Source organism: Pteropus medius, unplaced genomic scaffold (genome assembly GCF_902729225.1).
Source record: "Pteropus medius unplaced genomic scaffold, Ma_sr-lr_union100, whole genome shotgun sequence".
In the NCBI taxonomy this organism is placed as follows: Eukaryota; Metazoa; Chordata; class Mammalia; order Chiroptera; family Pteropodidae; genus Pteropus; species Pteropus medius.
In genome coordinates, this window is record NW_024349802.1 from 6,624,296 (window position 1) to 6,641,943 (window position 17,648).

Here is a 17,648-nt window from a genome sequence, read left to right on the forward strand (position 1 = left end):
GTTGTTCTTTGATTTATTAATGGTAGCCATTTTGACAGATGCAAGATGATAGTTCATTGTAGTTTTAACCTGCATTTCTCTGATGATTAGTGACCTTGAGCATCTTTTCATATATCTATTAGCTATCTGTATTTACTCTTTGGAGAACTGTCTGTTCAGAATCTATAAATGTATCTTTATATTAGTACAGAACATTTTGATTACTGTAGCTTTGTAGTGAGCTTTGAATTTGGGAAATGTGCTACCAACTTTGTTTTTCTTTTTTAAAGATTGTTTTAGATGTTCTGGGTCCCTTGCATTTCCATAAAAATTTTATAATCAACTTGTCAATTTTTGTAAAAAAAGATAGCTGGAATTTTGATAAGGGATTATGTTGAAACCATATAGCAGTTTGGAAAGAAATCTATATATTATTAGACTGACTTCAATCTTTTTATTTTTAAACTTAGGGTTTGGTTATATCTGGTTCAAAAGTAGGTTCATTTACTCATTTCACTATCCTTTTTTTTGCTATTAAAATTAGTCTTATACACTTACCAACATTAATAGTGTTACTTTGAAAAGCATTTAAAATCCTATATTTGGATCTGCAGATTAATTCTGCTCAACAGACATCCTCAAAGAAATGAACTAGTAAAATCAAGTGAAATAGTAATATCAGTAGTTACCTTTTATACTCATGTATGTCTGCATCTATAAACACTTCATCAGGCTTGTAGTTTTTTAACTGTTGAAACTGCTTATTTTTCTTAGCTTCTTGACCAGCCACTGGCCCTGATGAATGCATTTTGGCCTTGTACAGATTAAGGCTACTTCTAAAAAATTTCTTTGTAGAAATCTTCTGACCCACCATTTTAGAACCAAAATTCTTCTGATTACTTTTTTTCGTATTAATTTGACACCATGAGTGAGCATCAGTCACTTGAAATGAATGACTATTAATTTCACTTCATTAATAATTACAGGTAACATTTATCGAATATTTATTATTTTCTAGCACTTTACCAAACTTTTGTATGTGTTATCTTATTTAATCTTCATAACAGTCTCTTTTACAAGAAATCTGAGGCTTGAATAATTTACCCAAAGCCACAAAATATAATTGAGTAGATGTAGCTTCTTGTTTAACAGCACATGATCAATAATCTGAAATATTTTTGGCTATAACAGAAGACTTCAGGTAGAGCACCTCGACTGCAGCATAGATGTGAAAGGGACATAAGCCAAGTGCCGAAACTTATGAAAGTGTCCATATAAAAGGAGCAAGAAAGATACATAAACTAATAAAATGAACCTAAGATAAATGTATGACTACCCTTCTTTTGTCTTACGAGACCTCTAAAAATTTTTTCTCATTTTCTACCTCTGTTTTTTCAACCATAATTGATAGTAGGTGCCTGATTGTCTGATCTCAAACTGTACGTTACATGAAGTTTCTAGTCCACATTAAAATTCTCCTTTTTTTTTTTTCCCGAATACGCCACCTTTTAGCATCCTTATATTAGCTTTAGGGATCTTAGAAGGCAGATTTTGAAACTCTAGTTATTAGTATTATAAGTAAGAATCATGTAGCTTGAAAAAATAATGTCTATGTTATGAAATTTTCTGGGTTCAAAAATATTTTTCTTAAAGCTGTGGAAAAATCTCTATAACCTCAATTGTATTGTGTTAAACATTAAGTTGTTACATCCTTGTGGCCAGATGTGTCATACATCTTTATTCATGCTGAGTTGGTAATGTACCTTGCCCTTTAGTACCTTTGACTTGTCTGTATTGCCAAAGATACGTGTGGGTGCTTCTTCGATAAGGGAGTTACGTGGTTGTAATCTTTGTCTTCAGTTTTGTCAACAGGGCACTGGTTAGTCTTATTAGGAGCTATAAGGGTTAGTAATACAGTAATTTTTCAATTTGGTCCTGGAGAATTGGGCACTATTGAAGAAGCATATTGAAAGTTTTCATATTTGTATTAGTTTACAGAATACAAGGTTAACTGTAGAATGTACTATAAGTAACATTTATTACCTCTTTCATGTACAAATTCAGAGGATAAAAGAAGCGTCGAATGAAAATTTAAATCATATACTTACCAGTAGTATTTTATCTACTTTGTAAACTTGGTTTCTCTTCTTTGGCAAATGAGAAGATTGGAACAATATTGGTGACTTGAATGAATTAACTGGTGGTTGTGGGTTTTGGAACTTTTGATATCATATAGGAGAATTTCTCCAAGAGTAACACCTCTTGAATAGCAGTGTTTTAGAAAGTATATACATAAACTTTGGATTATTTCCTGGTTTTTAATCTTAGGGATTGTCCTTAGTATAGTATTTACACATTATTGAAAGTAAACTACTTTTGTTACTAGGTTATTGAACATTGTACAAATTTACAGTCTCATTTTCAACTGGTTATACCCCCAATAAAAATGAAGCAAAATGAAATAAAACTTGGAAAATTTAGAGTAATCACAATACTTTGTAGTTTTAATAAGCTAACTTTAAACCTAATTGATAGTAATTGAATGGATAATAGACCATTAATAAAATTTTAATCATGTTAAATTCAACCGGAATTTGACATGGCCTGTTGAAACTGATCAGTTAATGAAAATTAATAAACAGGGTATTATATTCACTCTATAAATGACTTGATGCTGATTTCATACTTACACTGCTTTAGTAATTGACGGGAAGCATGGTAGGAGAGACTTGGAAATGTGTAAAGTATGCATATAAATTAAAAAGTCATAAATCTGCAGAATTAACATTTCTGGTAATTTATTGGTGAATATAATTAAAATGTAAATTTGGAAGTTACTCAAATTTATTAAAAGGATGTTTTGGCTTTTGCCTTAAGTTCTTAAGTGACACATGAAAAACCAATGTTTCCATAGGTTCTGCACCCCCCTTAGTGAATCCGCCTCTGCCTACCACTTTTCAACCAGGAGCTCCTATTGGGCCACCTCCAACCGGAGGACCCCCTCCAGTGAGAGCGCTCACTCCTCAGAAATCATCACATAGAGCTGTGCCACAGCCCTCATTTAATTCAGCTATCAACCAAGAAGGTAAGCATGGCAAAAACCTAGTCAAGTCCTAAAGTTTTGAATTAGAGCCAAAAGGATGAATATTATCTGAATTCTGTGCATCCAAATCATATTTTTCCAGAAAATCTAGTTGTTTTGATTAGGAATGGCTTTCAGAAATATAGAACTTAAAAAAGTTCATCAGAATCCCACTGGCCTATGCTGGGCTGTGGACTAGTATTTGGGAAACACTGCTGTTAAGTTTTTTTTGTTGCTGTGGCTATAAAGTTAGGTGCTTTTTGGGAGAAGGAGTAGAGAGGAGAATTTCTGCTCTTCTAGACATGGTGTTAGAATTATCCTTTAATCTATTGAATCTTTTCCATGGAAGCAGAATTTTGATTGCCATTATTATTATAAATAGCAAATACTTCCAAGTCTAAATAAGAAGTTAAATATACAAGCATTTTGAAGTTTTATATAAAATAATCAAATATTTTAAAGCATTGTCTTGGGATGTAACTTTAAAATGTTTACAAATTTAAACAATATTTAGTAAAGAAATTTGATTTTCCCTGTAAAATAACCATTGCAGCAAAATGTGGAAATAGGAAAACAGGAGGGGGAAAACCATTGACATATTCTACTAAATACTATAAATATTATCATTTTTGTGTTTTCTACTTGAATTTTTTTTAAGAATTGTAAGTAGGAAAAAATACCAACTTGTGAATTGTTTGGAAAGAATGGTGTTAACAGTTACAAATGGTAAAGCCATGTCTCACTGGTTGCCACATTATAACTTTGAAAAGTAAGCTACAATAAATATTTAAAATTTTAACCAATTAAAAATATGTACAATGGTTTTGTTTATTTCTATAAACAGTTTTACTAAGTTTTTCTGTATCAAGATGATCTTGAGAATTGGAAAGAATTTACTGACTTTATTGAAACCGTTAAACTTACCTATTCAGTATTATAATGGCTATTAAAGTTAGCATTTTGTACTTTGGTGTTAGAGGTTGGTGCTATTTACTGATTTTTTAGTTCTTCTGTATCTGAATTAGGGTTCATAAATATACCTAGAAAAAAACTTTTGTTCTTTATAAGTAGATGTCCCTGGCATTTAACTCTTTAAACTGGGGCGGGGGGTGGGGGGGAATAAGATAAAATTTTATTTTATTTTTTTTCACCTTCAAATTAATTCTGGATTCTACTTTGTTCCATATTTTTTAAATAAGGATTTTATAGTTTTATTTTACCTTTTAATAGTATTGATTGGGTGATTTTTTTTTTTCAATGTATACTGTTCCTTAGAGGTTTTTAATGCTGCTCTCATAACAGCTAAAATCTTTCAGATAGTATATAATTTTATAAACTCCACAAAGGACCATCCTTTTTTTAAATTTATTTTGAAATGTTTTTAATTTTTAGTTTTTTTATCTATTTTATTTTTTTATTATGCTGACATTGGTTAACAAAATCCAGTAAGTTTCAGGTGAATAGGACTATCCTTTTTATTTTTTTATATATATATATATTTTTTTGGTTTTCTTTTTCTTTTTTCTTTTTTAATTAAGTTTATTGGGGTAACATTGGTTAATACAATTATATAATTTTCAGGTGTACATTATAATTTGACATCTATATATTCAGGTGCACATTATAATTTAAAATCTATGTATGATTACCACCCAAAGTCTAGTTTCCTTCAATACCATGTATTTGATCCACTTTACCCACTTCACCCTCCCCCAAACCCCTATATTTGACTCCCTTTATCCTGTCTACCTCTCCTCTTCTCCCTTACCTCCTACCCTCTGGTAACCACTAGTCCATTGTTCATGTCCCTGAGTCTCTGTTTGTCCTGTTCATTTGTTGCTTTTAGGTTTATATCCCACATATAAGTGATACCATGTGATTTTTCAACTTTTTCAGTCTGGCTTATTTTGCTTAGCATGATTATCTCGAGGTCCATCCATGTGGTCTTGAATGGCAGTATTTCATCTCTTCTTATGGCTGAGAAATATTCCATTGTATTTATGTACCACAGCTTCTTTAGCCAATCATCTACCGTAGGACACTTCGGTTGCTTCCATGTCCTGACTACTGTGAATAATGCTGCTATGAACATCAGTGTGAAAATATCTTTTTGGATATGGGTTTTCAAGTCTTTGGGATAAATATCCAGTAGTGGGATTGCTGGATCATATATGGTAGATGAATTCTTAGTTTTTTGAGGAACCTCCATACTGTTTTCCATAGTGGCTGTACCAATTTGCAGTCCCACCAGCAGTGTATGAGGGTTTGTTTTTCTCCAAATCCTCTACAACATTTGTTATTACTTGTCTTGTTGATTATAGCTATTTTAACAGGTGTGAGATGGTGTCTCATTGTGGTTTTGATTTGCATTTCCTTAATAGCTAGTGATCTGGAGCATCTTTTCATATGTTTGTTGGCCATTTGTATGTCCTCTAGGAAGAAGTGTCTTTTCAGGTCCTCTGCCCATGTTTTGATTGGATTGTTGTTTTGTTGTTGTTGTTGTTATTGAGTCGTATGAGTTCTTTGTATATTTTGGATATTAGGTCCTTATCGGAGGCGTTGCTTGCAAATATATTTTCTCATTGAGATGGTTGTCTCTTTACCTTGTTGACGATTTCTTTTGCTGAGCAGAAGCTTTTTGTTTTGATGTAATCCCATTCATTTATATTTGCTTTTACTTCCCTTGCCTTTGAGGTCAAATTCATAAAATCTTCTTTAAGTTCAAGGTCCTTGAGTTTCATTCCTATGTTTTCTTCTATGCATTTTATTGTTTCAGGTCTAGGACCATCCTTTTTTAGAAGTTTATAAAATTATCTGTTAAATTGCATGTTTTGTATATTGAAAAAGTTGCATTGTTTGAAATTTTTATTTCAATATATGACATTTTTCTTAGGCTGTGGTTTAAACTGTCATTTGCAAAGGTTTTTTTTTTTTAAATAAATTTATTTATTTAAATTAGTTTCAAGTATACAGTACATTGGTTAGACATCTGTAATGTTCATAAAATGATCTGCCCAATTGCTCCCTCCCTCCCTTGGCCCTCCACTTAGACATCATATTAATGCTAACTGCATTCCCTCTGCTGTGCTCCCCGTCCCCATGCCCAGCTATCAACTATCAATTCGTACTTCTTTAAACCTTCACCCCGTTCTCCCAGCCTCCCAAACTCCCTCCCCTCTGGTCATCACCAAATTGTCCACTATATTTGTGAGTCTGTTTTTGATTAATTCGTTCTTTTTGTTCCTTAGATACTGCTTATAAGTGAAATCATATGGTATTTATCTTTCTCTGTCTGACTTATTTCACTCAGCATAATAAACTCTAGGTCCATCCATGTCATTGCAAATGGTAGGATTTCATTTTTTTTTAATGACTGAGTAATATTCTATTGTATATATGAACCATAATTTCTTTATCCATTCGTCTGTTGATGGGCATTTAGGTTGCTTCCATATCTTGGCTATTGTAAATTGTGCTGCCATGAATATTGGGGTGCATAGATCTTTACAAATTATTGTGTTTTTGTTTTTGTTTTGATAAATACCCAGAAGTGCTATTGTTCGGTCAAAAGGTATATCGATTTTTAATTTTTCGAGAGACCTCCATGCTGTTTTCCATAGCAGCTGTACCAATCTGCAATCCCACCAACAATGTTTAAGGGTTCCCTTTTCTCCGCGTTCTTGCCAACCCTTGATTTATTGATGATAGCCATTCTGACAGATGTGAGGTGATATCTCATTGTGGTTTTTATTTGCATTTCTCTGATGATTAGCGACTTTGATCATCTTTTCATATGTCTGTTAGCCATCTGTATTTTCTTTTTGGAGAAGTATTTGTTCAGGTCTTCTGCCTATTTTTTAATTAGATTATTTGTTTTTTTGTTGTTGAGTTGCAAAGCGATCTTAAATTTTAGACATTAGCTCAAATCTTGCAAAAATTGTAATAATTGTTCTAATTTAAATATTGTTAATAAACTTTCTTCTTAGGTATTACATCAAATAGCAATAATGGATCTATGATGGTTCACAATAGTTATGATGAAATCGAAGGCGGTGGCTTCTTAGGTGAGATGCTGTGAAAGTTTTTTTTTAATATGTGTTCATTTTAGGAAACGGGAAATCTTCATAATCATGTCCTGTAGCAATACCTACTGTTAGCATTTTTTTTTTATGTCCGTGCATTCAAATTTTTTTCATTAGTTTTTTCTTTCCCCTCAGAATTGAGATCATGGGTTTTAATATTATGTTATGACTATAGTGTATTTTCATCTGTTAGATCTATTTATATTTATTTAATCAATTGAACATTTAGTATGTTTTCATTAAGTTGTTTTGAATTAGAATTTTAGTCTGAATACAAAATTTAGTACATATGAAAGTAAAATTATACCAAACTTATTTTTGTGTTTGTAGCTATAGAGTCTGCATTAGCTAGATTTTAATCATTGCTATTATTTTGTTACTAGCGTTTGTCTTATTTTACAGAATTGGTAAATGAAAGTATGAAATAACCCAAGGATTTCGGAGTTATAATTCCTATAATTTAATGTATCTATGTGTTGACTTAAAGTATTCTGAGGTATAAAATAGAACTTATAAGTTACCTTGTTTCTAGCAACACCACAGCTTACTAATAAGAATCCTACAGTAAGCCGAAGTGTTGGATATTCATATCCCTCCTTACCACCTGGTTATCAGAATACAACACCACCTAGCACAATCGGAATGCCACCCTCTTCCTTGAATTACCCAAGTGGGCCACAGACCTTTACTCAGGTAAGATTTTTTTTTAACTTGTTTTCCACTTTTTGTTTTAAACTGTATATACATGGAAAAGTTTTAGGAAGTTAATGAACATTTTTAACCAATTAGAATGATAATGGATGTTTCATAAGGCCTTTGTTCTGTTACGTATCTCCAGAACAAAAAATAAAGTTTTGTTATTTATAGAGCAATTAAGTAATCAAGTTCTTACATACTTCTGTTTTCAACCGAAGGCATGTAAAGCCTACTTAATTTGAAATTATGTGTTTTTAGACTCCTTTAGGTGCTAATCATTTAACTGCAAGCATGAGTGGATTAAGTCTACAGCCAGAAGGGCTAAGAGTTGTCAATCTTCTTCAAGAAAGAAACATGCTACCATCAACGCCTTTGCAGCCTCCAGTTCCAAATTTGCATGAAGATATCCAGAAACTCAACTGTAACCCTGAGTAAGGCTTCAAACAGTGTTCCTTACTAAATGTGACATTTTACTTGTTCTAAAAAAAGTTTTCCAGATTTTTTTGGAGCTTCATGTGTTATGAACAAGTTGTACAGATATGTTAATTTATAAAAGTAGTGCTGTATGCAGAAGACAGAACTGTGTTGGTTGCTTATGTGATATTCAAAATGTTCTAAGTCCAGAAATAGGGTTGATTGCTGCCCTTGTAAGCTCTAATGAGACTGTGATATTCATTATCATTTTAGTAGCTACACTGTTTTTTCAAAGTCCAAAGTATGGGGATTTGATTCTATATAATCCTTTGTTTGCTCTCATTTTTAATTGTTTTTCATAACAAACGTAATATTCTTTTTTTCCCTTAAAATTGACTAAGTTTAAATTTTTATGGTGAATTTTGTTATATTTAAATAATCTTTTAGAACCTTCAGCAAAGCTAAACTTTGCATTTGCAAATTTGGGTCATCACCTTGTTATTCCAGTATAATCTAGATTTGTGTAAAGAAAAACAATAGGTCATTTTATAGTCTGGACTATCTCAGGCACGAGCAGAGTCTTTATTTTAATTATATAATAGAAGGTTGTAACTTTTGACTGTCTCTGAAATGTTTAAATTGGATAAAATTTGAGAGAGGGCCTGTTGAAATATTTTATTTGTTCTGATCCAATGTTAAAATGTGTACCTTTTCAATCTTTTTTTTTTTTTTTTTGCCCAAAAATAATCATAGCAACAACTGACACATGGTTTTTACTTTAATATAGATTATTTCGATGCACGCTGACTAGCATTCCTCAGACTCAGGCCTTACTGAATAAAGCCAAACTTCCTTTGGGACTGCTGCTTCATCCTTTCAAAGACCTAGTGGTATGTTTCACTAGTAAAAGTAAATGTCTTGTGGAAAATTATCTTGGTGGTGAGAACTTTTCTATAAAAGTGTGAGTGTCACATATAGAATTTGTTTAAGCTATCTTTAGGAATTTGACTATTGACAGATTCCTTTGTAATTCAACCAAAAATCTTATTGTCGAACACATTCAAAATGAGGTAAAATAAGCATATTGCTGAAAAATTCAAGAAGTACCGAATAGAATAGAGATAATATTGAAAGAAAATAAATGAACCATATTATTTTAAAAAGTTATAAATTATTTACCCATTAAAATAAATTTACCCGGTCTCCCAGTTTTGCCATTCTTGGAGTAAAATTTCTTGCTTTAAGAAGCTGTTAAAAATAATAAAGCTCTTCCACTTTTGTCCTAAAGCTCTGGGTCCTTGACGTATGACTACATGCTCTTGAGAGGATCAATGTTTAAGTGAATTGACTTTCCCAAAACAAACCTCTTTTGGTGATAGGATTGTATTGCCTTTACTGATTTTTTTTCTTTTTTAACATTAAGACTTTACAACTTTTAATATGTAGGATAACTTCAAATAGGAACATAATTGCAAAGTTTGAGTATTTAAATATAATTTAACTTTACCTTACTTTGTGACAGTTCTTTCATGAGAACTTAGCCTCTTAATGTAACATGAAGAAACTTCCAAATATTTCATTGGTCATTTATTTTAGAATGTTGGTCTTTTCTTTACTACCCATCTCAAAAATACATGGTAAATTTACTGTGTTGGTTTTGCAATGTAAATGTTTAATGAGAAAATAAATACTTTTAAAAGGTAATATTTAAGAGACTAGTCTCAGAGAAAAACAATAGGATTTTAAATCAATATATTTTGCTACGTAATTTTTTTGTGTGGTACTTTGGGAATATCTTTTTACCCTAGATTTTTTCTCCAAAGTAACAACATCCCAGTACTCTCTTAGAAGGTATGATTAATATTTGACCTTTAGTTATGATGATCACTGCCTTTAAAAAATTAGTCCTGTTTTTTCAGCAATTGCCTGTGGTTACCTCCAGTACAATTGTGAGATGCCGTTCATGCAGGACGTACATCAACCCTTTTGTCAGCTTTCTTGATCAAAGGAGATGGAAGTGTAACTTATGTTACCGAGTCAATGATGGTATGTTTTTTTTTTCAAAACAGTAAAAAATTTCTACTTGCATTGTAGGGAAATCAGATAATAATACAAATGTGAATTTAAAAAACAAAACAACCCTGTCTTATTTACCTGTAATTCTTCCACTCAGAGATAACTTCTGTTAAATTTTTTCAGTGCACTTACCGTTACATATATATACCTTATTTTATTTATATATTTGTTTTTTAGGCGAGACAACCCTTGGTTGACCTCACAGATTTCAAGGACCTTGTCAGTTTACAATCCCTTATTTTTTTATTTTTTACTCCTACTGCACCTGGTCTTCCTAGGTGGTCTCCCATCCAAGTACTAACCAGGCCCGACCCTGCTTAGCTTCCGAGATCAGATGAGTTTGGGCTTGTTCAGGGTAGCATGGCCGTAGACTAATTATATACTTTTTAAGCAAAAAAAAAAGATGACAATATTACTTGGATACCACTTTTTTACAGTTATTTGATTGGGTGTATAATAAATGGCATATTTCATGGTAATTAAGCTTGTTATTTAAGAAATATTTTTATTTAAAAATTGTCTCATACCTTTTTTATAGGGTATAAGAAAATAAATCTCACAGAATAGCTGCCATTAGCTTCATTCACTGATGTATGAAGGAAGGTGGGCAGTGCTAGGTTAGTTGAATGTAGTTTTCTCAGTAACTGAGGAGATCTCTTTCAGTAGCTGTTTTTGAGGAAGTATCTATCATCTAATTAACAAAATTCTAACAGGATTATAGAGAAAAAGGGTATGCCATACCCACATTAAAAACTAAGTCTCTGCTTGGAGGGAAATTTCATTAAGCTTTGGTTAATAGAGGACTTGAAGAGATTTTTGAAAACCATTTTTACTGTTCATGTGTTATTTAAGAGTACAGTACAGGATTGTAAGACTAGAGCATGAGCATTCTTTTTACTCTATGATAATTCAGAAAATATATGTATGGTGTTTGGTACACCTTTGAAATCTTATGTATATGTGCTTCAGTATATGAAATGAAATTGTAATAAAGGTTCAAGTCACTTTCATATGCAGCCCAGAACCATTTCATGAATTATGGCTTGCCTTTTGGTATGTATAGGAATTCGAATTTCTAAACGGCGGGAAGAACGATGCAATGATAATTAATTTAGAAAATTATCTCTTTGAGCTGTTTGTGGTAGGAACATGATGTTCCATAGAAGTATAATTAATCAGTGAAATTCACCAAACGCTTAGACTTCATTCAACCTTTGAAGTATTCTTCCCATAGCTTTCTAGGAGCAGCCAGAGTCTGTACATATTCTAAGTCAAATGTCAATATTCTTGTACCATTGTGAAATTTAAGACAAAGTTTAGTCTTGAGTTAAGAAAATTATTGGCTTTTAATGAGTTTTTATCATCTCTTCAAGCTATTTAAGGAAAGCGGTTTTATCAAGAATTAAGATGAAGAGGATATTAGACTACAGAAAAATCAGGAAAAGAAAAATCACAGAGTTTAGTTATAAAAGCAAGACATACTTAGTATTGTTCAGTATATGGGGAACTTGAATGAAGCTCAAAACAAAGTGTATATTTATCCTTTAACATAGAGTCTCTATTGAAGTATTTTTAAATTACTGAATTAAGAAAATGGCCAAATACAAGGTTTATTAAACTCAATTCTTGCAGTTTTATCATTATATATTGTTAACTTACATAGTTCCTGAAGAATTCATGTACAACCCATTGACCAGAATCTATGGTGAACCTCACAGAAGACCTGAAGTTCAAAATGCTACAATTGAGTTTATGGCTCCCTCAGAATACATGGTAGGTTTTCATTTTTTTTTATATAGCTTATTTATTTCATAATACTGGGTTTTAAATAAAACAATATAGCTTCCTTTAACAAAGTTTTGTTATTAAATTTAGAAGAGTTATACTTGTTCATTATAAAATTAGTTAATTCGTATATAAAGGTAAGTGTGAAAAGTGAAAGTATATAAAGTTCCACTTATGTTTCTTGTGTGTTCATCTAGAAATTTGCAATATTATATTGGGATCATATTTACTTTTGAGTCACTTCCAGTTTTTTTCAATTACAAATAATGGTGTGATAAACATCCTCTTGCAAGTGTTTTTATATACTTGTGTGAGTATCTGAGGTCTTGCATTTTAAAAATAATAATTATGCCTAATGTTTAATTAGACTTTACATAGTTTACAAAGCACTTATATGTTTTTTATCACCACCAACAACTTCCTGAAGTAAGCTAAGGAAATACTATTAATCCTATTTTACAGATGTGAAAACAGACTTATTAAGGTTAAGCGACTTGCCAAATATCTTTTAGTAAGTGGTAGAGCTTGCATTAAAATCCAGGCTTTTGATTTGGTCGCTCTCTTACCATGCCATAACTGCCTGTAAGTAAGGTACGACTTAACACCAACTTTTAATATTTCATTTTGTATATTTTTGAGGGATAGTCTTTATTTCTTTACTTGAGCAATTTTGGCCATTTTAGTATAGAAATTATGAGGGTTCCATCTCTTTTCATCATAGAGAAATTTCCGTGTAGAAAAGATTTTTGCGACACTTTAGTGGTTTGTTACAGCTTTCTGCAGTGTACCTGTACCTTTGTTGAATTAAAACCAGAAAAAGCAGAAGCATTTGTTCTTTCGGCTTTCCTGGGTTTCTTTTCTTTTATCACCAGGTTTTGTAAATATGGATTTCTTTAAATTTGGAACTTGCCTATAGCAAGAGGTTTTGCTTCTTTCTGACTTACCGGATTCTATGATTCAACAAGTGATACATATAAAAAAATATGAAAATTAATACATTACATGCCTAGCTCTGGTTGTGGTTATTTGATGCTTTTTATTGAATTGAGAACAAATCTTTGAATTTGTACATTTAAAAATATAGTCATGTTTTTTTTTTTTTTTTTTTATGAAACTTGGCTGAAATGTGTTGGTTAAATAACCTGCTCAGGCTAACTTGATTTGTCACTTTCAGAACTGTAATTTCCCTAAACTGTGAAATAAAATGCACATATGGAAAAGTCTATAAAACATAAATATATAGGTTACCAAGTACTTATAAATGCGTGTTTTAGCACCACCCAGATCAAGAAATTGAACATTAGTCAATATGCCCAGAAGCCCTTCTGATCACATCTCCTCACATTCCTGTTCTAGAGAAAACACTGTTCTGACTATGGCAATCACATCCTCGTTTTTCTTTTTCTCGGTGTGCATCTGAAAACAATATAGTTTTGCCTGTTTTTTAAACTTCTGTTATTTTCTTATCCATTATTATTTATTATAATTTCCACTTATTTTGTAAATCATGCTTATTTTATTATTTTGTTGTATGTGGACATGGCAAATGATAATTTTAATCCTGTTAAATGTACTTAATGAGATCCCTTTTTTCTTTAGTTACGACCACCTCAACCTCCAGTGTACCTCTTTGTATTTGATGTATCTCACAATGCAGTTGAAACTGGATACTTGAATTCAGTTTGCCAGAGTTTGTTAGACAATCTAGAATTGTAAGTATCTTAATTCAGCTTAAATTTAAACTATTTACTAAATGGATAAGTAGTTTCAAAATATAAAAAAAATTGCTGTGAAATTATGTTCTAAAAGCCTACTTATATCAGTTGTGAACTTTAGGGCTTGCTTTCTCTGAGAAACTTTAACTTTTTATTATGGAAAATTTTTTAACATATAGTAAATAGAATGTAGTGAATGAACTTCCAGATCTCCATCTCTCAACTTTAGCATTTTTAGCATTTAGCTGTTCTTGCTTTATCTAATTATACATGTGCGCATACACGCACACACTGATTTAATGCAAATTTCAATCAGTATATCATTTTAGCCATAAATACTTGGAATTATTTTTAGCCCTAAGTAAAATATGAATGTCACACCAAACAAAATTAGCAATAATTTAATAGTATAATCTAATACCCAGTTCAATTTTTGTTCCTGGTTATCTCAAAATCTTTTTACTGAACATTTTTTGGAATAAGAACTCAGACAGTATTCACACATTGCATTTGATTGTCATATTTCTATATATCTTTTAAAACATCTATACTTTAAATGGTGTTTAGATACTTAGTATAGCCTATAAAAGCTTGTGTGACCTTTCTGTGAAATATAGTGTTCTTTTGTGGGTGGAAGAATGTGGAGGGCCAAATCTCATCAGAAATGGACTAACTCCCTCACCTTGATGAAAGAAAGGGACATCCTTGTTTTTGCCAGCATTTGTATTTTTGGGTGAATTGGAGAGAGTCCCAATTCACCCAAGCATGGGTAAAATTTTTTAAAGATACATGCATTACCTAAATTTATATTACATTTTAGAGTTGACATATGATAATTTTTCATGTATTTTTGTAAATTAAAATCATCTACAGTTTTGTATATGCGTTCCAATATTTTTATATGCCATTTCTCAAATGATTTATATAGGTATAATGAGTTTCAAACTGCTGTATTATTGCTGGGTTTTGTTAATTGTTTGACTTATGCGTGGTGTTTTCACTTTGAGTACAGTATGTTTTAGTGGTAATTAAACATTGAGCCGATTAAACACTTATGTTGGGACAATTTCCATAATATAAAAGTAGATATTTATATGTAACTCTTAGCAGTTATTTTATATATGTGTGTATATGGGAAAACGTGATAAAATACTCTTCTAAATTTGTTTTTAGGCTTCCTGGCAACACTAGGACAAAAATTGGCTTCATAACATTTGATAGTACAATCCACTTCTACAGTCTTCAGGAAGGTCTCTCTCAGCCTCAGATGCTAATAGTTTCAGATATTGAAGGTATATATTAAACACTTAAAATTATTGAACTGTCTTAGGAATTTTTGGTTCTAGAAGTATTTCATGAATATTTGACAACTAGGAGTGTATGGTATAATTCTACTATATTGAGGAAAACCTTAAGTATAAGATCATAAGATTGTTAGAATTGAAAGAGTCCTTTAGTCCAACCCCTCATTTTATTAAAGAGGAAACAGAGTTATGGAGGTAAAGTGAATTCTGAAAAAGACAACAAAAACAAGTTGATGTTAAAATTCAGATTAACTCTTTTTCCCTTTAGTCATTCATTCAAGGATATTTAAGGATAGATACGTAGACCAATGAAATAGAATAGAAAGCCCAGAAATAAACCCTCACATATACGATCAGTTGTTTTTGACAAGGATGTCAAAAACATTCAATGGGGAAAAGATAGTTTTTTCAACAAATGGTTTTGGGAAAACTGAACATGCCAGATAAGTTGGACCCGTACCTTAAACCAGATAAAAATAAGTAACTCAATGGATGAAAGACCTAAACCCTAAGAGCTAAAACTGTAAAACTCTTAGAAGAAAACACAAGGGAAAATCTTCGTGACATTGGATTTGGCAGTGATTTCCTGGTTGTGACACCAAAAGCAGAGGCAACAAAAGAAAAAATAAATAAATTGGACTTCATCAATATTAAAAACTTTTGTACATCAAAGAACATTATCAACAGAATGAAAAGACGACTCACAGAATGGGAGAAAATATATGAAAATTGTATATCTGATGAACGATAAATATCCAGAACATGTAAGGAACTCCCTCAACTCAACAACAAAAAAATAACATAAGTCAAAAATGGGCAAAGGATTGAATAACGTTTCTCCAAAGAAGATGTACAAATGACCAATAATGAACTAATGACAAAATACTTAACGTCATTAGTCATTAAGGAAATGCAAATCAAAACCACAGTGACATACTACTTCTCATCCATTAGTGTTGCTGTAATCCAAAAAATGGAAAATAACAAATGTTCTCAAGGATGTGGAAACATTAAAACTGCTGTGCATTGCTAGTGGTAGTGTAAAATGGTGTAGTGCTGGTGCAGCCACTATGGAAAACAGTACAGAGAATCCTCAAAAAATTAAAAATATAGCTGCCATATGGGCCAGCAGTTTTGTTTCTGGGTTTTTATTCGAAGAAAGCAAAAACTAATTTGAAAAGGTATATGCTCTCCTGTGTTCATTGCAGCATTTCTGAAAATAGCCAAGATGGAAGACAACCTAGATGTCCTTTGATAGATGAATGGATAATGATAATGTCACACACACACACAACACACAATGAAATATTACTCAGCAATAAAAAAGAATGTAGTCTTGGCGTTTAAATAAATGGGTGAACCTAGAGGGTATTATGCTAGGTGAAATAAGTCAGAGAAAGAAATAAATTATAATCTCACTTATATGGAATCTAAAAAAAAAAAAAAACAACAAACAGATCCATAGATACAGAGAACAAGCTGATGGTTGCCAAAGGTGAGGGGATGGGGAGATGGTGAAAATAAATATTAAAAAATTAAAATGATTTAGTACTGTGGTAAATAGTTTGGCGGTTCCTGAAAAAAGTTAAATGCACAATTACCATTGTGATCTAGTAATTCTATTTTTTTTTTGTATGTACCTAAAATAATTGAAAACAGCCACTCAAACAAATACTTGTATACCAGTGTCCATAGCAACATTATTTACAATAGCCAAAAGATAGAAACAACCCAAGTATTTATCAATTTATGAATGGATAAATGATATGCTATATACGTATAATGGAATATTCATCCTCAAGATTGAAGTCCTGATGCATGCTACAACTTGGATGAACCTTGAAAACATTATGCAAAATGAAATAAGCCAAATATAAAAGAACAAGTACTGTGTGATTTCACTTATATGAAGTACCAAGAGTAGGCAAATTCATAGAGATTGAAAGTAGAATACAGGTTAACAGGGGCTGGGGGGAAAGAGGAATAGTGAGTTATATTTAATGATACAATGTTTATGTTTGGGATGATGAAAAAGTTTGAAAATATAAAATGGCAATGGTTATATAACTTTGTGATTGTACTTAATTGTATACTTAAAATGGTTAAGATGACAGATTTTGTATATTATGTGAATTTACCACAATTTAAAAAATTAACTCAAATTGGATAATAGACCTGAGCATGACACTGAAGCTATAAAACTGAAGAAAACATGGAAGTAAATCTTTGTGACCTTGGATTAGGCCACAATTTCTTAGATATAACACCAAAAGCACAAACAAGAAAAAAGAAAAAAGATAAATTGAGCTTCTTCAAAATTAAAAACCTGTGCCTCAAAGGACACCATCAAGAAAGTGAACCAACCCACAGAATGGGAGAAAATATTTGCAAACATATCAGATCAGGGATTTATATCTAAATTATATAAAGAACTCGTACGACTTAACAAAAAGACAACCTAATCAAAAAGTGGGCAAAGGCATTAAATAGACATGTCTCTATTCATAACATAGTT

General features: G+C 31.6%; 1 protein-coding gene and 1 pseudogene across 1 annotated transcript in view; one reads left to right on the plus strand and one right to left on the minus strand.

Moving 5' to 3' along the window:
• Nucleotides 1-17,648, plus strand: part of SEC24A (SEC24 homolog A, COPII component) — a 56,681-nt gene that overhangs the window by 14,714 nt on the left and 24,319 nt on the right. The window contains 9 exon segments of the mRNA XM_039836045.1: nt 2,894-3,064; nt 7,048-7,125; nt 7,676-7,836; nt 8,098-8,270; nt 9,041-9,143; nt 10,173-10,299; nt 11,993-12,102; nt 13,714-13,826; nt 15,003-15,121. Of these exon segments, the coding sequence (XP_039691979.1) occupies nt 2,894-3,064; nt 7,048-7,125; nt 7,676-7,836; nt 8,098-8,270; nt 9,041-9,143; nt 10,173-10,299; nt 11,993-12,102; nt 13,714-13,826; nt 15,003-15,121 (1,155 nt within the window).
• On the minus strand, nt 10,583-10,701 carry LOC120581731 (uncharacterized; annotated as a pseudogene).